We start from the raw sequence: 21,708 nt of genomic DNA on the forward strand, positions 1-21,708 counted from the left end.
TAGCAACTTGTAAGTAGCAGTGACGGGGGGAAGACAACGAAAATCAGAAAAGAAAAAAAAACACAGTAAAGAAGCGAACGACGTCTTCAACTTTACTATAGCTGTAGCGGTTATGTCCAAGGAGGCTCCACATCGCTTTCTACTGGAGACGCGGTCTCAGCAGCTCCATCGTCTTGAAGCTATACGACGTCGTCGTGAATTGTTGGAGCGTGAATCGCAAAAACCTGTTCAGATGCGATTCGGCATTGGGGGAAGGGGGCCTTCATGGTCTCCACCACCACGGATTCAATCGCCTGTGGTGACAACGGTGAACGGGGTCCAGAAAAGGCCCGCTGAAACGCGAAAGGGCTTCTCATCTTGTTCCCGATGTCCACGCAGCTGCGAGCCACGGAAGGCTACCCATGTTCCACTTGTCCGCTCACGATCGGCACCTCACATGAGGCTTTCTCAATGCTTTGCAACTCGTTCCACTTCAAACCGCCGTACTTCATTAGTGCCGCCGTTCGGATCGCTCTGCAATTTGCAACAAAAGAAAGATACGCCTCCGATCAAGAGGATGTTGAAGCGACAACGTTCGCGTACAGTGTCTACTTCACCGTCAACTTCACTTACATCAAGATTCCGCAGGCGTACACCTCTGGCGAGCGCCCGCAACAAGGAGAAGATGACACCATGGAACAACTTTCCTAATACATCGAGATCGGCGCAAATATTAACTCCGCCATTGGGTCCAAAACATGGGAAAAGAGTTTCCGCCCCGCGCGAAAGGTCACCATCTCCCCTACCGTCCTCTACCCAAACCACTGCGATAAACGGGACGACACACGACGAACAACAGCAGCCTGCAGTGACGCTGGGTTCAGAAACAGTTTCATCCTCGCCTACCAACCGGTTTCCTCTTCCGAGGTCTCGGAGTGTCTCCAACGCCGAACCTAAGGAAATGGTGAATCAGCATGTGGGATCATCCCCATTGAGGTGTGTCTCGGACGAAAATATGGAAACGGTCACCGCATTTCGCCTAAGCGAGTTCCCCACACCGCGCACCCCTAAACTTCGTGAGAGTCTGGCCGTTTCGCTGTCCCCAGCAACTTCTCAGGGCGTGTCCATTAAGCAAGAGTTGGTGGCGGAGACTCGCATCAGCACTGACAGTTCTCCTCCGGTCGTGAAAGAGGAGGCAACCTGCAACCCCTGTGATGGATTGTTACTGCAGTCGTCTACATGTCAGTCGGTTTTTGTGGGCAGTTCTTCCGTTCTTACCGGTGGTTTATGTGAAGTTGATATTCATCTCAATGAGGAATCAGATGCGCCCCCACCCTGTGAAATTGAAACCAGTAGGGACAATAAGGAGACCAGGGTGAGTGCCGCGGCTTCTCCTGCTGGTGAAAGTGATATCGTTTCAATGTCTCCATCGTCACCAGGATGCAAAGCTGCAGCTGCTTGCAGACCATCCGCCATGACGTCGTATACGTTCGATTGCAGCCCCACCACAAGTGAATTCGACGGAACCGAAATTGAGAGGAATTCTCACCGACAGCTCATGTTTGATATGGAAGAAAGCCAGAGCTCTACTGTGGCAGTTGAGGATAAAAAGAATGCGGATGGTCAGCTGCACCAACACGTTAGTGGTGAAGACGAAGAGTTGGAAAACGACAGTGACCTAAATAATCGGGAAGAAGAGTTGTGTACTCCAAGGGATAACCGCGGCGAGTGGCTACCTGATACTTTGACGCACGGACTCGATGCCTCTGCAGAGTCGGAGAAACCACATGAATGTGTGAATGCCCTCTGCACACCCGTGGATCAAATACTGTATTCATCACCGTTGTGTGAAATGGTGTCGCCACGGCCGCAAACACCCTTGTTGCAAGTGAGAATGGAGCATAAGCTCACCATGCTCAACACTGCAGAGCGGGAAGATGAGAATTCACGCGGGAGTTTACTGTTGGTTACCGGTGAAAGTCCCATTCCTCACACACCTGTTCTACAGGAACCGCACACACCGCCTCCAACAGAGGGAGTCCCGCTATTTATTTCTAATACATCGAATCTCCCTCGTCCTGTGACACTAATATCGGCACTTCAGTCTCCAATGAGTGCCCGTCGATTGGTCCGTCCAGTGGCTGAATCTCCTATCGGAGAATGTGCAGTGTGGAATGGGGGAAAGTGGTCTCCCCCGATGCGCACAGACTTAAATAAGGAGCCAACGGTCCAACCGCGGGAAGTAGTTGATCTAGAGCGACGATACCTGGAGGCAGGCCCAGGACTACAAGGGGAATCGGTACCTTCGAGTTCCTCATCGCCCTGCTCCGGCTCTCGCTTTAAAAACAAAAAACTGCCTACTGATTTGCTAATGGTTTCACATATACTTGAGGCAAGCGAAGAGGCTCACCAGCCAATAACGTCTGAGACATCGTGTTGTACACCGTCACATTCTCAGGGCAATGATCAGGCGTCAGGACAGCTGTCAGGAAGTTCATCCACTGCACAGACCGCGGCTTCCCAACCGCGGAAGCATTATTACGAAAAAACTCACTGGGAGCAACACCAACTGGGGACCACAGCAAGCAACATTGCGAAGGAACATCGTCGGAGTGAGAAGGTAGTAGGTAAAGTTGAGCTATGCGCCTCAAAGGTTTCAGAGGCTGTTGCTGCCTCCCTGAATTTCACAGCAGGTGAGAAAAGGGAAAGGGAAGCCAGTTCTGATACTGACCGGACTTCACAATCCCCACACATTTTGAAGGCGAATGCAGCTCCCAGCCGAGACTTACGACAAGCAGGGGCCTCTCCTCAAGGGTCATCACAATCCTCCACAGGTGACGATCCAATTGGAAGCACTACGCAAACGAAACTTGTGTCAGAGAAACGCCACGCAAAGAAACACAGACGCCGGCGCGTTCGTCGCTTCAACAAGGGAGGAAAGTAGAATTGTCTAATTTCACAACGGTTACCGTGTATATACTTCACAACCCTATAATGAACGACGTGGGATACGTCACGTGCCACACCAACAGGAAAGGGGAAAAGGTAAAATGAGAAAATGGAGTATTATTTAGTTAAACCTACGATGTCAGAGTGGTGGTGAGACGTGTATTAGTCCTCTATTTTTCACCAGGTGGCGCGGCGGTCGGTTGTACATACCCGTGACCGCGTACTGATGTGTGAAGTGAACACAGCAAAAATGTACCAGAGGAAAGGTGACCAGGGTCACGAAAACCGGTGGTAAGGAGGGGGTGAATATGATTTAGTGTATTTTTAGTAGATTCATTGTGTAACTTTACTTTTTCTCTACCTCCTTCCCTTTCTTAGAAATTATTTTCTTATTCCTATATTGACCTTTAGAGTACCTTAATCATTACTCCGTAGTAGTGGGTGTGAGCAATTTTTAGGTCGTGGGGGTTATTTTTCCTTCATTTTACTTTCTTCAAACAACGGTGAAAGCGGAAGATATTAAGAAGTAATTCGTTGTTTTTTTTAACGAGAAATAAGGTCTGTCGAGCGCGCTGTGTAAAGCCAAAAAGTGAGTGAATGAAAGTGGACCGATGGTTCTCAGGAGTTACGATTAAAACTCGTTCGGTTGACTGTCCGGTGCTTATTCATATAAAAGAAGAAAATGTGGGTGCAAAATCCGCTCTTGTTCTCGATTTAATAATTCGGTAGTGCTGAAAAGCGTTCCTTGTAGTTTGTGACAACCTCTACATGATAGTTCACAGTGTTCTGTGTGGAGGAGGATACCCAACTACCTCTATCTTATTTCGTTAAAACGGAATCGCTTGTTTTGTCTGTTATTTTCACATTTTTATGACTTATCGGCAACCACAGAGACTGTAGATATATAGTTTGCCTCTCCAACTTAGGTAGGGTCGTAGGAAGCGGTACGGGCAGAGGAGGAGGTAAATCATCGGGTAAAATCAATGTTTGCCTGTCGTCGGCTACTGGGACTAACGGCAGTTGGTGCCCCGACACATGTGAGATTCAATCACAGTAACAACTCCACAGAATCAACACGAGACACCGACAAAACCGCTGCCTCTGTGGGTGACCCTTCAAAAGTAGTTTCTTCCGATTCCGCTCAAAAGCTGAATCTTTCCTTAAGGCTCACGGATGCGGATTTCGGCGCGATGGTGAAGGCCACGAAAGCGGCCATGGCTAAGGAGAGATTGTGGAGGGACCTGACGGTGGGAAGTGAAGTGGATATCTCTAGTGAATCAGGTCCTAATGTAGCGATTATCCCCAAACACACAGTTCTGCCTAAACCCCTTGGAGACAGATCCAGTTGCTTTACAACGGTGGCTGCGGAGCCCCAGGGAGCGAGGGTAGATTTGTCAGGTAATACAAGAGACAATGTGTTGGGTAATGACAATCCTATGAGCTCTACGGTTACAAGCGCGGTTCAAGATCGGACTTTGACACCTGGAGTGCGTTATGGATTGATGGACACGCTACGGGACTGTCTCATTTCTGGGGATTGGCCAAAGTCGATGCGCATGTTTGAGTCGGCGATTCAAACCGCCTGCAATAATGGTAAGGGCGCAGACACTTCGTTTACCGCCATGAGGAGCAGTGACAGTGTAATAAACAATGAAATGCTTGAGGGGTTGCACCGTTTTAACGCTACGACGCCGGTAGGAAGTTTTGCAATGAATCTGGAGCGATATCGCGGCATACTTCGATGGAGTGGTGGCCACTACTACTTACTGATGAAGTTGCTGCTTAGCAGACACCGCATTGAGGAGGTGGAAAGGGTGTGGGATGTGATGAAACGCATCGGTTACGTAGAATATCGCATGAATGAGCGGACGTGTAACCAGTTAATAGCTTTGTGTCGCACAGATACAAAACAGGATATTGTGTCTCCACTTCTACATCCCACGAAGGAAACACATAACCGTGAGAAGGAGTTTCGCACCTCATTAGTACTGGAGTTAGAAAACTGGGCGGAGAAAAAACATGTAACGCTTAGTGGTCGCAACGAAACCACTGCACGGGTAGCCAGAGTCGCACACATGCTGAGGTCCGAGGGTTCTAAAGATGGGAAGGACGAAGCAGTGGGTTCTATTGGTCATGGGCTCAGGGTAGGTGACTTTTCCGGTCTTCTGCGGCGATGCAATAGTGAAGAATCAACTGCACGTGTACTCCAAATGATGGAGAAACTGAATGTTCCACGTGATGGCCAAATATACAGTGCCCTCATAGCCGCGCTTCGGCAACCGCATTATCAACTGTGCGGCAGTGAAGAGAATTTGTCTCAATCTGATGGAACAAAAGAAGCATACGATGCGCATCGCAAGAGGCGGCTTAAGCGTGCGCGACAGTGGTACGACGAGTGCCCTGAGGAATCCCGTACCATTGATGTTTGCAACGAGATGCTTCTTATTACACGCGGTGGAAGTGCTGAGGATGTGGATTATGCCAACCTCCTCACGGATATCCGTGGCACCCCTTTGACTATTTTAGGTTCTGATGATACTGGGAGTGACACCATTGCATTTTCGAAAAATGAGGGGCGAAGTAGACCGCAAATTCCTGTCCCAAGGTGGAAAATTCCACCGAACGGAAGGACGTATGAAGTAATGGTTTTGCATTGCAGGCACCATGAAGAATGGCCTGTTGTGTGGGCGTTGTATGATGAGATGATGGAGCGGAACGTCAAGGGGACGCAACGCCTGTATCAGATGCTGCTGGAAATTGTGCAGCGGCATCCTCCTTGTGGACGGGACAGAAACACGGTGGTTTTAGAACTGTACGAAGATATGAAGCGCTTCGGTTTGGATGTGACCGATATCAAGAGTACAGCTAGTGTCGTGAATTCTTGGTGTGCCACGCGACGCAAAAAACGGTGGTAACCACCTGATATTACCCATCTTTTGCCCTATCTCAGATTGATATCTCCACTGTGATGGTTAGGTTGTAACGGAATGTTGGGTGCCCCGGCTTGAGGGAATTCGTGCGTGACTGTGTGCGGTAGCGCACCACAAAGTAAATGAGATCCTCCTTGCGGCGCTGAAATTTGTTGCATTACAATCAACGATTTGGTTTTTTCCGACCTATTCATCTCTAAATCATTGTCTCCCGTTATTTCATCTACCTGACATATATATATATATATAGCTTTTCTCCGTAGCGCCACCTCCCTCGTAGGTTGGGTCATTGTAAGGATACCTGGTAACCGCTTGTTTGCGCCCGCCAGGTGTTGTTGGATAAACCGGGCACGTGTGTGTGTGGCCTTAGGCATCTTAGTTAAGTTCTTGGATAATCTGTTGGCTGTTACGTCAGTGTTTTCAACTGGCTTTCGCCTTCCAAAATCGCAGACATGGCCACACTTCAAGTGCGAGATTTTGATCCACGAACGGCAACGCATTATTATCACTGCATTCTCGCAGGTATTCCCCACCCCGTTACTCTACAGTCGATATCCTCCGCAATTGTTCCTGATAGTGAATGTGAGTCTGTGCAAAACCTCGAGAAAATCGGCTGTCAGATTGTACCATACCGCCTTCATGTGTTTAAGGAAACCCTTTCGCTGAAGTTTGGTGTGGTTGATTTCTTTATTCATCACTCGACTTCTGGGGAGTCTGCAAATCCCGCCGAGGTTCACGAACTATTTTTACAGTGGTTTGGTTCTTCCTTGACTAGGGGGGTGATGTCACTTAATTCGTGGATAAGTTTAGGTCAGCCTCGTGAATTACACTCAGCTACCCCGTTTGTGTCAGCACTAATGGAGAAGTGCTCGTTCTTCGATGCAAAAGTGGTTTCTGATATTGAGAAGTTAAGAACGTTTATTCTGTCGAAAGTGCGGTTTGATAATAGGGGTTTGAACGCCCATGCCAATAACAGGTCACGTGTGGCCGCTTCTGAGGACTCTTCACTTCAAGAGGAACAAACAGGGACTGACTGCGGGAATGACCCGTCCGTCGAGTGGAAAAGTGTTGGAACACTGTCAGCATCATCGTTGGATTCACAGGAACTCGCTTGGCTTAGTCGTCAGCACCGTCAGTTTCCGTCCATTGCGCCGGCAAATGAAAGGGAGGCCTCTGCAACGTGGGAGCTGGAGCCTGTACGCACGTTTCTACAAAAGGCACTGACTCCACTCGTTGAAGTAGTAAAGTAAGTCAACTGATTATGTGACTTTTACCAGTGCTGGCCCACGTCAATGCAGGTTGTTTGTCTCACACTAGTAAATATGTCGGATTGAGCACTCTCTTCAAAAAGGTATGGGTATACTGCGTCGGTGGTATGTTGTACTTTTCGCCTATTTATCTCCGTGCTTTCGCAGGTCCCTGCACACAAAATGCCAGTTGTAGTGTACACATATGCATATAGACGAGTGCTTTTGTCGTCTCTCGTTTTCACACATCGCTTCAATGTTTCATTTGGGGTTGTTGTTCAAGCAGCTACACGCGCTGGTTCCCTGCTTTTCACACCATAACTGTTGTGCTTCTGCCAACTGACACGTTGATCAGAGCTGCCTCTCAACCCTTTGGAGCTTTTTCCAGCTTCCGTTTGTTCGTTGTGGTGCACGAACCACAGTTAGTCGAGTGGGGGAATAAAACAATGAACTGGCAGATCATTTTTTTTTTGATGGGTGCCGCAGTTATTGCTGGAGCCCGTCCCTTTGGAGGGGTGGACATGAATGCGTTTTTTTTCCTTTTCGTTAGTTCTTTCTGTCCCCCTTTCTTGCAGCGTTTACGCATCTGTTGTACTTTGTAGGTCCCTAACGACTGACACGTCTTTAGAGCGGTAAATTTAAAGAGTTTAAAAAAAAAAAGAACAATTCTGCTCACCTTAAGGTTTGGTACTCCACACCACTAACCGCACACTTTCGCGGTCATACGGTCTTGTGTCCCAACCTCGCTTTCGATTTTGATCTTCCTCTCTTTCATTGGGGAGTTTTGACTCCATTTTATTTCGCTTCTTCCTTCACTATTGCTTTTTTATGTTTAGCAGTGGGAGTTCCAGTAACCGCATTAAAGGTGAAGTGTACGTTTATGGTTCCGCGCTCATGGTTTTGGGAAGAGTAGGCTGTTGGCCCTACTAGGTGGTTCATGCCGTTGGTTTGGTTACCGCTAAAAAGAAGATAAACACGGTGAGCTGGTGAAGTGTCCACTGTGTGACGGAAAGCAGGTGATTTTTGTTGCACGAATCAGCGAAAGCGGGGCGGACTTATTCCTGTCCTTTACAATTTTGATTATATTTGCACACCTGTGCTCAACGTGTGATTTAACTTTCGGTGACGTTAGCTACTTTTACTTACGCATTCACTTTTCCTTCTTTCTGTTTAGGGCTCTCCTCTCACCATTTCCAGCTTTGATGGATGAGTTACGAAAATTTCGCTGCACATGCACATGATAGAGCGCTCGCCAGTGGAAACATCAAGCCACCTCCACCGGCGTCGTACCTGTTGATATGGTCATTACCCCTGCTGGCTTCCTTCTTTGTTTTTGGCATTGCTCGACCGCTGGTTGCCGATAGGGAAGTGACTCCAAGTTTGACGCACATCGGCTCCGGGCGTTCGAAACGGTGGTGGGTTGTTCGGTTGCATTTATGCGTGTCGACATGGCTTTTATTTTACTGCAACTTTTCTGTATGTGCTTACCTTCTTCTTCCGACACGAGTCCTGCTACGGCTTCGCATGCTTCCGTTGAGTAACAACACTACGTACGGCTGGTGCATGAGAGAGCTACGCCGTGCTTTGTCCTTTGGCATACATCTCTACGATTGGGACGACAAGATATATACGGGCCGTATATCTGTGGTGAAGTCCGTTGAGTCATTGGCATCTTCTGATGGCCCTGTAAGGGATGAACTTGCACCAGTTGTACCTCTAACTAACTCAGAAATGTGGAAGTACAGATCGGTGGTTCTTGCAGCGCTGGTTGTCACGCTGTTTACTTTGTACTTTCTAGCATCTATGATATTCCGTTTGTCGCTTGGTTTACCCCCATGTGGAGAGCACAGAAGCAACTTGGCACTTCCTCAGGGAAGTGAAGAGGAGGAACACGATGAAGATGATGATAAAAACGATGAGTTTGATATAAGTTTTTTTAGCGTCGACAATGAATGGTGGAACATGGGCAACCCCGATGATGCGTGTGTCGATAGCCCAGAGGCGCAGGCAGAGGAAGAGCGTTTGAGATCAAGAGAACAAAAGAGACAAAACAGGCAACTCCCCGAAAAGAAGACACAAAGTGTTCGTTCGGTGGTGTGGGAATGCTGGCCATTGTTTGCCTCGGTGTGCTATTCGGCACTTTATGCAATCAGCGGCGGAGTTGCGCCGTTTATGTGGTGGGTTTTCCCCTTTTCTGTGGTGATTGTAATTGTTGGTTCTGTGCTCGTCTAACCTATGCGTTTTCTCCGTATTGGTTACGTTTGGCAAGAACAGCAGCTGGTCTCACAGCTTAGTCTTGCGACTCCAAAATCACAATCTGTAGCGTTCTTGCAGTTGTGTACGATTTTGAATGCTGCAGAAAGGGAGGTGGCTCTGAGTTTCACATGTCTCAAAAATTTTGAGTGATGCAGCGCGATATCTGACACCGGCAGTGCATAGCGTACAGATACTGGACCACCCAGAGGCTTGCGTCCTTTTTCGTTACCTAGGTACATAAACCATATCCCTTCACAATTATTTTTGTAACTTTCATGTGGGTGATACACTGCTTGCCTTTATCGGAGCGAAATCGTTTTTGTCCGTGGTTCACATGAGGTATGATATGGACTACAGGTAGTTGATTGGGGGCTTGTATGGCGATAATATGGTGAGGGATGCGTTGCAATTTTGAACTTGTAGATATACGTTGGGTTTAACGTAAATAATTTCGTAAGTGCACGTGCATTTTGGGAGGTTCATTCCACAGAACTTTCTTTTTCTGTATTTATTCGGTCAGGTGGTGCTTCGTGGTGTCTTGGTGAAGTTACCTTGACGACAGAACTGCTGTTGGGGCGGAATGTCGTCTATTCGTTACATTTTATCTGATGGACAGCCTGGATTTGTTGTTGGTCATTGAGCATGTTGCATTTCTACGACGACACTTAAGGTCTCAGTTTACCTTGGGGTTTTGTTTCTTTTTCAACTGGTTGTCGCGTAGACACCTTATGCCGAAAAAAGAAACAACAACAATGGCTTCAAATCATCTACAGTTTTCCCTTTCCACTTTCCCTTGTACAAAGTGGCCATGAACGGCATAGAAATAAACGAAAGGGATGCACCAATTATTTGGAAAGAAAAGGCTGTGGGGGTCGTCTGCCGCAACTTCGATGAGGATATGCAGAATGCTGTGAGGACACTTAAGACCGGTGATGAGCAGAGTGTTGAACGTATGTTGAGGAGTTACAACAACGTAAACTGGAAAAGTTCTGATGGAAACACGCTGCTTCATTGGGCCGCTACCCTTGGTCATATGTGCGCTGTTAGGTTACTCTTGGATGCGGGGGCCAACTGTGATTCCCCAAATGTGGTTGGTGCGACACCGCTTCACTGCGCTGCCTTCGGAGGTTCTGTTGCGGTGATTGATGAATTGTTGCTTCGTGGTGCCAATGCGATGGCAAAAAATCGCAAGGGTCATACGATGTTCGACTTCCTGAAGGACCTGTGGGGTGGCGATTTGTACAAACGTTATGAGGGTCTCGAAAGACTTCTCACGGCATTGAGTGGAAGTTGCTACGATCTTCCCAGCCCGGTAACAAAGCCGGGAGAACCTCCTGAAGGCACGTTGGCTTCTCAAAGGAGCTTCCGTGGGAAAATTGCCTCTTGCTTCCTGCAAAATATGCACGAAAGGCAATCAGTTCCCTTTGAAAACTTCCAATACGAGGAACGTGATGAGGATAACGACGATGGATTGTTGCAGAAGTACCACTTACTGGAAGTGAAGGAATTACTGATGGACGAGTCTGCGAAACGTAATGAGTTGGTTCGTGAACACCTTACTTGGGCTGTTGACGTTATGACGCAACTAAGGAATCTTGCATATCCTGTCCGTTGTGTTGAAGAAGTGGTTGAAGTACTTGCTAAGAAAGATTCTCCCGAGGGTGATCGCTGGTTGCTGTTGCGTGCCAAAGGCGGTAGTGAAGGTTCTGAGGTTTGGGTCCGGTTGAAGGATCTCTGCGAATGTTACCCCACTCGTACTGATGAGCAGGGCCATATTCCCTCCCTTCGACATTCGCCTGCTCCAACGAATTTGACTAAGCGTTGTCATGCGTATAACCAATCAAATGTTGATGTTTATCGGAATAGTGTTGTACAGCGGGTGATGCGGTTACTTAAGGATGCCTCGGCGAGGTCGCTTAGGTACCAGAGGAAGCCATTTTCAAATTCTCTTCCTCGTTTTTTAGAGGTATCTGAAGACGAAAGTGAGAGGGTTTTGCGGAGGGTTGTTAGTTCACCCTGGCACTCTCAGACACCTAAGAGTGACCGTGGATCAGACGCGTCATTTTCAACCGGTGTTCGCAGCGTAAAGGAAAGCGTAATGAAAAGTAGAAGAAATAGCGGTATTGTGTCTGCTGGCCGTGATTTGTGGGGCGGTGTAAGCCAATCTCCAAAAAGTGTGTTGCACTCATTCAGCCCCTCCATTTCTCCAGTCTGCAGAGAGAAATTCGATTTGTCTACGAGATCATATGATCCTTTTAGGGCACCAGACTATTGTGCTCCTACAGAGTCTAGCAGGCAGCGCGCAGGTGATGGGGGTAAGATAGAGCGGCTTCGCCGCATTTATGCTTCGCAATACTTGAAGCGCAGATTTGACATTTCAAAGAAATCGTAGGTGATTTTACCATGTAAATGTGTGCACACCGTGTTGCATCGCAATGATAATTGACATATTTGTCTGTTAAAATAGATAGCCCCAATTGGTTACTGACTGAAGCTTTTTTTCTTTTTAGGCATGTTCCCATATGAGGGTTCGTGTCTGTCTCTAGTACCTTTTTTTTATATTAATAGAATCCTGGGGGTCGCTATATGTCTTTACCACCACTATTCCTACTACTTTACCTAAGTGCAGTATTTACCTCCCTTTTTTAATCGAAAATATTATATTCGTGTTGTCAATCGAGCTAATGATGACAGGACACCTTTGTCCTTTCGTGGAATCATCTATCAGCACTTTGATCGTGGAGATGGTATTTTTTTTTCCACTTATTTTCCTTGTTCTTCTCCGATGAGTTTAGTCAACTTCTTCTGTTTGCTTTCCCTCTTTGTGTTTAAGGGATCACGTAGATTTGTCATTTGTGTCATTTACAATCCTACACAGTCTGATGGTGGTCTTGCACTATTTTCTTCATTTTCCTTTTCCCCTGTTGTTTGCATTCAGTTTCTGTGGCTCCTAAGGTTTAGTAGTTGCATCATGTGGATTGGTCGCAAAGACGCGAGAGGACTCAAAAGTTTGTCAGTATGGTTCTTTTACCATTTAGAGGCAACATATTGGTAAAATAAACAGACCTGTCACATTCATCGGAAAATGGTTCTATGGGGACGCTTTTAAATTCTATTGGCTTCACTTGATTAAGGTTCTATCGATATGGTACTTTCTGTCAGGTAATACAATTGACAAGCGTTTTTTCTTCTTGTATTTACGCTGGTACTGAAAAAAGTGGGAGTCTACTTTGATCGCCGAAATCGCCAGTCATTTAACTTTATCGAATATTACAGAAACTCGCGTTTTGAGGGTGATGATTCAGCTCACTGGTTGTGATGTATTGTTCAGTTGCTAGCGGTGTTTTGCCGTTTATTTTGAATACCAGTAATGTTTTTCGTGGGATTTTTTTGAATGCTATTTGATTTCCCCTCCCTGCGCGAGTGCCTTCGTCGATACCAGCGGCGGAAATATATCGAATATTTTGGATGTTGCCATTGTTTGTGGCATTCTGCGGATAATGTTTTTGAGCCACATGATCCCGCGGTGTGCGCTAGTAGTTCTTTCCCGTTTCTCCTGTTGTTCTATCTCCAGTGCTTAAAAATTTTACTCTTTCCCTTCCTGCTGCTCCGTTACTTTTCGTATTAGGATCAGCCCTCAACGAGAGTACCATTTGACCACCTGGACGTGAAAGTGTGTGTGTTTGTGCAGGGAAACACCTTCCGTTCCCTGTTTTTTAATAACGGTCCCTTGAGTATTCGTTCTCTCTTTCTTTTGGCGTGTATTCGCAAGAGGATTTGATTGTTGAATTGGATGGGTGACTGCGACAGGTTGAAGTGCCTTATAGGCGAGTTGGATGGGTACGCGCAGGTGCTAAGTGAGCGCGTGCAGCAGAAGGAAGCTGAGTTGGGACTACTGCTGGTGCAGGTCACAACCATGGGTGGAGCAGCCCTTCGAGCAGATGGAGGGCAAACCTCCCCCGTTGTCCTCCCGGAATGCGAACTGCGCATAGCACCACCGCGTCACGCGCACGATCCTGTTACCTCCACAGTGCAGCGGAAGTTATTATCTCCTCTTCCCACTGTAAGGATTTGTGACCCTACAACTTCTCTCAGTCCCGTAAGTGTTACTGAGCCCATTCGCGTGTGCTCCATGTCTTCACCTGTGGGTACGTTGTCTCCGATAGAGAGGGCTTGTAGCTCCGGTTACTCCTCTTCCGAAGAGAGTACAATCACAATTATTCGTGCACTAGACGATACTGTGAAACCCCGTACGGTACGGCACGTGCGGTTCGCTCCGTCCAGATTGAGTAGCTCTCCTCACTGTGCCCGTGTTTCCCCTCCCACGGAGGGAGCTGACCGCGGCGGTGTGTGTACACGGGGTTCATTTTTTCCTACTCGTTTCACAGTTGCCACACTTGAGAGGCAATATACCGAGTCAGGTGCTTCCACTCAACAATGCGCGGCGGCGTCAGAGTCTGAGTGCCATCGAGGTGGGGAAATTGCTGCACCTTCCGAGGTTGAGACCGGTGGCGGTCCTAATGATATTGATACCGTACATTATGTTAGGCGACGTGTGACTAGTAGCCGACGCCCCTCAACTCGCCTGTCTGCAAGCAATACCTCAGTGGAGTTGTTAATTTCAAACAACTCAGCGGCAACTTGCTCTAGTCCCGGCGCGAAAGGTAGAGGTCGACATGCTCAGTGTAATATTCCCCGAAAGAGGTGGCGTAAATCCGAGTCACGCGGGGTGAGTGCGGGTACAAGTGCCAGTGTAAGTGCCGCACGACCGAGAACTGCGGTTGTCGCGGAGGAGGAGAAAGAGGAGGGAATAGACGCTGGTATTACACTTGCCTGTGGTCCCACCCTGTTTTTCGAGTAATCATCACATACAAAGTTCTTCACATTATTACGGGATGTGCTATTTCATATCCCGATCCCCACTTGTTCTCTAGCCCTTTTTTCCTCCTTTTTTAATGTTTTACATTGGTGCTTTATGTAATAGTGCGGTGACCTGTTATTACGGTTGTCGTTATCCTTTAAAAAAAACCTAATCCGCTTTCCTTCAGTGTGCCCGAATAACGATTCTTTTGCAGTTCAAGGTGACCGTGGCGCTTGGGGTGGGTCGCGTTGCCTTCATGTGTGGATTTCACCGCAGTGGGTAAATTTGTCTTTTTCCGTACGTTGTGTGTTCCCACCGCACGCAGTGCCGAGCGAGTGAAGTATTTTTAGGTAGGAGCATACAGACGTTTCGATATTCAGGTGCGCCCCTTTCTCGGTACGTTGGACCCGAAAGAGTTGTCTGTGTGTTGCTTTTAGTGTGATTTTATTAAAGGGATGTTGACCACCACCGACGTTGGTGGTGTAGTTCGCCGTATCAACGTGGATTACAAAAAGTTGAAGGCTGCGTACGATCAAAATAATGACAGCCTTTGTCTCAACCTTGTCAACGGCCTGAAAAAACAACTGATTCTTCTACCAACGTTCCTCAATCCTGCCGCGGCAAGCGCTACGTGGCTGGAGGAAGTTACCCTTACACGTGAAGTTCTGGAGTACGCTGTGTTGGTGAGTGCCCGGTTGGAGGACCTCGCCAGTTTTGAGTTGTACTTCAACCAACTAAGTGTGTACTACACTGACATTGATCCCACGAAGTTGGAAGAGTCACCCTTGTACTCACTGATACTAGGTTTAAACCTTGTTCGTCTGCTAGTGGATGACCGCATTGCACAGTTTCACACTGAATTGGAGAAGGTACCCAACCACATATATGCCCCGAATGCCTACGTCCGCTTTGCAGTGCTGCTGGAGCGGTATCTGATGGAAGGGAGTTACAGTAAACTACTCAACTCCCGCGACCAGGCACCGTCAAAAGAGTATATCCCCATTGTGGGAATGCTGGAGAAAACGGTGCGCCAAGGTGTTGCCGAGTGTATCCCACACTCCTACGCAAAGTTATCATTTGAACGTGCGCAGAAGATATTGATGGTGGACTCTACAGATGCCGTCCGGGAGATTGGTAAACAGTATGAGTGGGAACTGGGTAAGGATGGAGCCAGCTTCGTTTTCACCCGGAGGGAAGATATCGCAAAAAGGGAGGTTCCGTTTCAAGAAATGCTCGGTCATCACCTTAACTTTGCCGCTGATCTGCAGCGCATTGTGTAGTGTCCCGGTGTGTAAATGCGTGAGGTAAGAAGGGAGAGTACCGAGGATGGTGTTAGATAGCAAACTTGGTAAAGTGGACGTACCAGTTCCACTCATTTTTGCGCACAAATGAGTGTGTGACACAAATTTTTGGTACCGTGCCCCTTTTTCCCGTTTCTATTATTCTTCTGTTTGTGACAACAGCAGACACGCATTCAAATTAATTGTCACTCCTTATTTTAAAAAAAAATTGTACGAGTGCTTTGTTTCTGCAATTCTTTTCTGTGTTTGTTTTCGTTTTGTTTGCGAAAAAAAAAGGTTAGTATTCTTTTCGCTTAGATGATGAGTGCAAAACTTGGGATCAATTTGAAGGGTCCCGCTGAGGTTTTTATCAAGCATCCTGATGGTTCTGAAACTCGGGTTATTCGGCGGAAAAAGGGCGTCGTACAGCAACGCAACGATGTAGACTTGCTAAATCGTGATGAAGAACGGGAAATGGTGTATGCTTGCCCTCCGTATACAGCCAGCTTCAACGCTATGTTGAAGGAGCGGAAGGAAAAGAACAGTCGTGCCCTTGTAAACGCTGTTTTGGAACGGATGCACGCAGAATCTATTCCCCTCAATGTTATCACCTACAACTCGCTGTTGGAGCGTGTGGTAGGTGCTTCTGATGATATTGCCTTCGAATTGTATGATGAAATTAGGGAGGACTCTATGTGTGTGAATAGCAATGTTCAACCGGACCTCACTACATATCAGTTGCTCTTTCGCGCTTGTGAGCGCAAAAGCCAGTATCATCGTGCGTTTCATCTGTACATGCAAATGAGGGAGATGCCACACATTGTTCCAGATACGACCACATATGACACGTTATTAGGTTTTTGTGCTGCGGTGAAAGATGTTCCCCAAGCCCTTTTCTTTATGGAGGAAATGAAAAAGAACTGCGTAGCTCCAAGCGTCAACACATACAATTGTCTAATGGGAGCACTTCGGGAAAAGGCACCTTACGAGGAAACTTTACGCGTATACAATGGGATGACAGAGTGGGGTGTTAAGCCAACTGTACGAACATTCAATACAGTAACTGGAGCTGCACTCATTCACGATGACTATGAGATGGCCTTTCAGTTGTTTGAAGAAATGAAGAAGCAGGGAGTACTCCCAAATGTTGTTTCATACAACACACTACTCTGTTTGGTACGGCAACGACTCGACTACGTAATGGGGCGCAATGCGTACGCAAGTGTAAAGCGAACAAGAGAGCAACAGGCACATGGTATGAAAGCTATTTCTGAACTGACAACGACGCTTTTTCATGAAATGGGCTCGATGGTTGTGGAGCCGAACACCTTCACTTTTAACTTAGTAATGGAAATACTCATTGAGTGTGATGATTTTGGTGTTTTCGACATTTATCGCATGATGCAGGAACACTACAACAAAAACAATAACAAAACGAGCATTATTGAAGAGAAAATAGAGGCAACACGGATGAGTGTTTCTATCATGATGGCGGAGGCAAGCCTCAGTTTAGACAGTAACAAGATTCAACCAAGGGAGAGAAATCCAAGTATCGATAGCATTTTGTGTTCTATTGACGTAAACAAGGACACATCAAATGCCGCAAACCTGGCCGGACTCCCTTCTCTTGACGTGATCATGGGTATGGACAACCGAAAGCGGTCTGCACGGATCACAGCTAACGAAATGCAACCGAACGTAGACACTTATCGACTTATTGTCCGCGCATGTTTGCATTTTGGATTTGCGAAGCATTGCCACTACTTTTATAACGCAATGCTCAACGAGGGTCTGGGTCCCGATTATAATTTCGCACTACTTATGGAAACTGTTTGTGAAGAGATCCGCGACGTTGAAAAGGCCTTCGCGGTACTTTCCCACGCAAAAATGGCGGGGGTTTATATTGACGTTTCACTATTCAACGCATACCTCAGAGTACTAGCTGCTGTTGGAGATGACAAACTGCTTTCAATACTGGGTGAGATGGAACTTGGTATTAACTCATTTTGTTCGCAACCGGACGTGGAAACGTACAACATAGTGCTACGGTATCATCTTGGTTTGAAGCACTACGACGCGGTAGTGGAACTCTTTGATTCAATGTATGACTCGTACAGGCAAGTGAGACCGAATGCCGACACCTATTTGTGGATGTTACAAACACACCGCGCAATGAATGATGCGGAAGCTGCAACGCAATTGCTCGAGTCCATGCACAAGCGGCAAATTCCAGTTGATATACAACACTATCACGAGTTGATGCGTGTGTACGTTCAGGCGGGCGACGAAAGGTTGTTACAAGTCTTTCAACAGCTCCAAAATGGCGACGACGGAGAATATCAATACCCAAAGGTAGATGTGATTTGTTTTTCCCTTGTCATGGAATATTACGTTCGACTCAAAGAATGGGATAAGCTGGATGCACTTTTTCATAAACTTCTGGGCTACCCGGATATGGAAGCAGATGTTAACTGTTATAACATTATGTTTGACATGTGCCTTCTCTGCGGTAAGTACGTAGAAGCGAAGTCCCTGTTCAACGAATTGCGCATGAAGTGTGTGAAACCAGATCTAAGAATGTACAACACACTCCTTCACATATTTGCCGCCGCTGCTGATAGCGCGATGTATGAAGTTTTAGAAACAATGAGGATGAACCATGTAGCTCCAGAGGCTAGCACGTTGTCCATCTTACTGCAATACGCCGAGGGAAGACACCTGGTGTCAGATGCTGTGGCACGCAATCTTTTCTGGGACCCAACAACGGATCTAAAGGGTCTTCTTTAGAGCGGGTAGAACTCACCTTTGTACATATACGTATGTGCATGTATCTATATAAGTATGCGTGTTTGTATTTGACACCATTGCGCAACATGACGTTCGTGTATATCCTCTCTGTTAATGTACAATTTGTATCTTCTTGTCTTAATGACTTACTTACAGTGGAGTTACTTATACACGGAAACACTGTTCGTAATCTGGAGGCTCTGCGCCCTCCGCTCGCGCTTATATCGGTGGTGTTGCTTTCCTGTTGGATAAAGTGACATTTCGAATTCCTTTTTGTTGCCGAGAGAATATCGTTAGACAATCACTTCGATTTTATTGGATCGCATCTTTTTTTTTCTTTCCGCACGCCGTCAACCTCGCTTCTCTCTTTCCTGTCATCCCTTTTTTTGTTAACATGTATGTTTGTGTCCGTGTCTAACTTGTGAGAAGCCTGCGAGGGTGCTCATTTGCCAACCCAAGGTATATCTTTGGGTACCAATTGAAAGTACAACAAAGGAAAGGAAGAAAATTACAACTTCCACGTTGACCGCTAGTTGACGTTATACGATTAAACAAAATGACTATTTTGCGGCGTGTGACATCTGCCGGGCGCCGCCGAGAGCAGGCGTCAAAGGCAGTGCAAACGGAAATGACATATCCACCTGATTGTTCAAATCTTGACAACTATGTTGAGGCGTGCGCGGCTAGCCAGTTCCAAGACTTATGTAGACTACGAAGTATGATTGAGGATGCCCTGAAGGAAGTTGCGTGTTCCGTGTATGACGTCAACTCTTTCAAAGATGTCATTTTTAAACTCGACGATCAATTATCGTCGAAGCTACCCCTAACAGACCTACTACTACTAACATCGAAACTCTTTCGGCGTACGGCGAACCTTGGTCGCTTTCTTGCTTGTTTCTTTGCCGTTATATTTGCAGAAGGGCACGCGGACGAACGGTTTCACTTCACTGAGTTGCGATTGCTTCGGCGAGAGTTGCTCGAACTGAAGGGGAAGTACGCTAAAGTAGAGGAGGAGCGTGTTCGTCTACAACACATGCTGGATGAAGCCGGTGAGGTCGCCATCAACCACAACAGGACGGTGGAGTTGCTTGAGGCACGAAATGCTGTGCTAAAGTTGCACTCTTTGGGATTGGAGGATCAAATGGCTTTGCTTTTTTCGCAGATGAACAAAGATATGCAGCGGTATTGCAAGGATGCGTACGATAAGGTTTATAGCGAGTTTGACCAAGATCAGGCTAACATGTCCAAAGAAGTTTTCCGGCAGTCTATGGACACTCTCAGTGATCAGCTTCGCCATTCTCGGACGCTTATCACCGAAGTTCGTGACCTTGTCATGAATTGTGCTCAGTCTCCCACTGGAGGGTCTCGCGCGGCCGATCAAAAGATAGCGAAGGAACCAAGCATCCGTTTTAAACTCAAGCAGGTTGAGGGCAACTTTCAACATATTGTGGCCCGCTTCTCTGCCGTGAAGGACTTTGTCTCCGAGACAACTCACAACCTCATGAGTGCAATGCAGGAAAGGAAGAATATTCTCTTCCTGGCTCTGCAGCATATTCGTTTGTACGATATACAGAATTCAAAGATGCGTAAGTGCAAAGCCAGTTTGTCAGAGATGAAACGCCTTGTTAATAACCTTCAAAAGCGTATGCCTTTAACGTTTCCACCTGGAACAGTTGCGATAGTGGATCGCATAGGGCACATATCCACGCAAAAGTGGCACGTCGGGTGCACACTCGAAGCAATCCGTGGCCAGCGAAGTGGAGAACCTGTAGACGATCGAGTCATGGCTGGCTCACCTACGCGGGATGACGCCAGTGACCAAGGGCGGCAGTGCTCCAAGACGCTTGGTGCATCCGAGCCCCAAGTGCAAAGGTCAACTGCTCAGCACCACCTTACGGGGTTACACGGGCTGGATGACCACTCTGACGAGCACCCCACTACTGAAACGCGGAGCATGCCATCGTACGTGAGCAGCAATCACACAACCGCTTTTCAGAGTGTTTACAGTATGATTGACATGATTTCTACTCTGGGCACTCAGATAGACGAACTTAACGACAACCTGATGTTTGAGAACGAGGTAAACACCTTCCTCAAAATACTTACTCTCTCAATCCCTACCACTCCTCGTGGCACGGATGAGCTGAGCAATGCAATTGATGAGGAAGTCAGATTGGGATTAGCTCTTTTCCCTACGGGTGACATTGGTGGAAAGCATCCCCAATCTGTTATGGGAGCCTCTGTGGTTCCTAACGCAAGTGACCGTGATGGGGCGCCGGTGCTGGCTGGCACTACCAGTGATAGTAAAACAGAGGCGCTCCCACATCAAGAAAGGGTGAAGGACGGCTCTGTCACATCCTCAGAAACAGAAAAGCAAGTGGTAAAGGAGGTACAAGAAGGTACCATGGCCGAGTTTGCTTCAAAACTGGGATTCCTCCGGCACACTTACGAAACTCGCATAGCCGATTTGGAGCGACGCGAGGCAGATTTCCATCGATTCCTTGCTGGGGGTGCTTTTAAACTGAAGGAGAAGCACGATGAGTCCAAAGACGCCGGTCGGAAGGGTAGTCCCCAAAACCGCAATGTACGGGGCAGGCAGAGATCTAAGGCTGGTTCCGTTTCAGAGGAACGCAAGCAACAGGAAGACATGAACCAGTTGGTGCAGGCTCGCTCGGAGTGGCAGCAGTCGAAAGTAGATCTTCAAAACAACAAAAGGTTACGGGAAACGGTAATGAAGGAGATAACCAAAATGTCCAATGTGAGCTCAGACACCGGAGAGGTGACAGACTACATTGATAGGAGTGAGAGATCCAACAGCTCAGCTATGTGACAATCTCTCACTTAGAGTGGTGCGACGGCACGTGGTTCGCCAAATTTCGTTTAACGCGAGGTGTGTATATATGTACGTATAGAGGTAGGACCTGGAGGAGGGTTGGCGAAGGCCTAACTTACACATTGTGTGGTCATGCTTTGTTTCCTTCTAATTCTCCTTATTCCCTTTACACTATAACGTAGACATGTTTCACTGAGGTGGATATGTTGGTATGGCAAATCCTGCCTCATGTTCCACTGGTGCATTCATTGCTGTCACCGGCGTTTTTGTGCTCTCGTGCAGGTGTGCTTGTGTTGCCAAACAACTGCTTGGGATCACCCCTATGATGACTTATGTAGAAAATGGGATGGTACATCGGTGAATATATATGTGTGCCGCTGTGGCATACCCATCAACCCTCTCTTCGCACTGACCAAAATTTGCCCTGTGATTTTGTGACCCACAGTCTTTACGCGGCCCTGGTTCCCTGGTCAAAATCAAGTTTATCTCTCAGTTTTTTTGTTTTATTCCGTGGGACACCTACCTGCACGGGTGTGCACAAGAGCCTTAAGTTTGATCGGGAATTTCCCTTTTTTTTTAAAAAAAA

General features: G+C 47.2%; 9 protein-coding genes across 9 annotated transcripts; all 9 read left to right on the forward strand.

Annotated features, from left to right (window-relative positions):
* Window positions 1-112: 112 nt before the first annotated feature.
* TEOVI_000116000 (uncharacterized protein) lies at window positions 113-2,923 on the forward strand (the record flags this gene model as incomplete). The annotated part of the gene is made up of 1 exon (XM_067224440.1): window positions 113-2,923. The coding sequence occupies one exon, from the start codon at window positions 113-115 to the stop codon at window positions 2,921-2,923; it is 2,811 nt and encodes a 936-aa protein (XP_067080541.1).
* Window positions 2,924-3,911: 988 nt separating this feature from the next.
* Window positions 3,912-5,843, forward strand: TEOVI_000116100 (kinetoplast polyadenylation/uridylation factor 2; the record flags this gene model as incomplete). The annotated part of the gene is made up of 1 exon (XM_067224441.1): window positions 3,912-5,843. One exon carries the CDS (start codon window positions 3,912-3,914, stop codon window positions 5,841-5,843), a length of 1,932 nt encoding a protein of 643 aa, XP_067080542.1.
* Window positions 5,844-6,310: 467 nt separating this feature from the next.
* Window positions 6,311-7,108, forward strand: TEOVI_000116200 (uncharacterized protein; the record flags this gene model as incomplete). Its single annotated transcript, XM_067224442.1, has 1 exon — window positions 6,311-7,108. One exon carries the CDS (start codon window positions 6,311-6,313, stop codon window positions 7,106-7,108), a length of 798 nt encoding a protein of 265 aa, XP_067080543.1.
* Window positions 7,109-8,311: 1,203 nt separating this feature from the next.
* On the forward strand, window positions 8,312-9,337 carry TEOVI_000116300 (uncharacterized protein; the record flags this gene model as incomplete). Its single annotated transcript, XM_067224443.1, has 1 exon — window positions 8,312-9,337. The coding sequence occupies one exon, from the start codon at window positions 8,312-8,314 to the stop codon at window positions 9,335-9,337; it is 1,026 nt and encodes a 341-aa protein (XP_067080544.1).
* Window positions 9,338-10,169: 832 nt separating this feature from the next.
* Window positions 10,170-11,753, forward strand: TEOVI_000116400 (Ankyrin repeats (3 copies), putative; the record flags this gene model as incomplete). The annotated part of the gene is made up of 1 exon (XM_067224444.1): window positions 10,170-11,753. The coding sequence occupies one exon, from the start codon at window positions 10,170-10,172 to the stop codon at window positions 11,751-11,753; it is 1,584 nt and encodes a 527-aa protein (XP_067080545.1).
* A 1,401-nt stretch (window positions 11,754-13,154) lies between these two features.
* TEOVI_000116500 (uncharacterized protein) lies at window positions 13,155-14,222 on the forward strand (the record flags this gene model as incomplete). The annotated part of the gene is made up of 1 exon (XM_067224445.1): window positions 13,155-14,222. The coding sequence occupies one exon, from the start codon at window positions 13,155-13,157 to the stop codon at window positions 14,220-14,222; it is 1,068 nt and encodes a 355-aa protein (XP_067080546.1).
* Window positions 14,223-14,677: 455 nt separating this feature from the next.
* TEOVI_000116600 (proteasome regulatory non-ATP-ase subunit) lies at window positions 14,678-15,502 on the forward strand (the record flags this gene model as incomplete). The annotated part of the gene is made up of 1 exon (XM_067224446.1): window positions 14,678-15,502. The coding sequence occupies one exon, from the start codon at window positions 14,678-14,680 to the stop codon at window positions 15,500-15,502; it is 825 nt and encodes a 274-aa protein (XP_067080547.1).
* Window positions 15,503-15,820: 318 nt separating this feature from the next.
* On the forward strand, window positions 15,821-18,289 carry TEOVI_000116700 (PPR repeat family, putative; the record flags this gene model as incomplete). The annotated part of the gene is made up of 1 exon (XM_067224447.1): window positions 15,821-18,289. The coding sequence occupies one exon, from the start codon at window positions 15,821-15,823 to the stop codon at window positions 18,287-18,289; it is 2,469 nt and encodes an 822-aa protein (XP_067080548.1).
* Window positions 18,290-18,845: 556 nt separating this feature from the next.
* Window positions 18,846-21,119, forward strand: TEOVI_000116800 (uncharacterized protein; the record flags this gene model as incomplete). Its single annotated transcript, XM_067224448.1, has 1 exon — window positions 18,846-21,119. The coding sequence occupies one exon, from the start codon at window positions 18,846-18,848 to the stop codon at window positions 21,117-21,119; it is 2,274 nt and encodes a 757-aa protein (XP_067080549.1).
* Window positions 21,120-21,708: the final 589 nt, after the last annotated feature.

This window comes from Trypanosoma equiperdum (assembly GCF_001457755.1).
Source record: "Trypanosoma equiperdum strain OVI genome assembly, contig: ctg_305, whole genome shotgun sequence".
Classification (NCBI taxonomy): domain Eukaryota; phylum Euglenozoa; class Kinetoplastea; order Trypanosomatida; family Trypanosomatidae; genus Trypanosoma; species Trypanosoma equiperdum.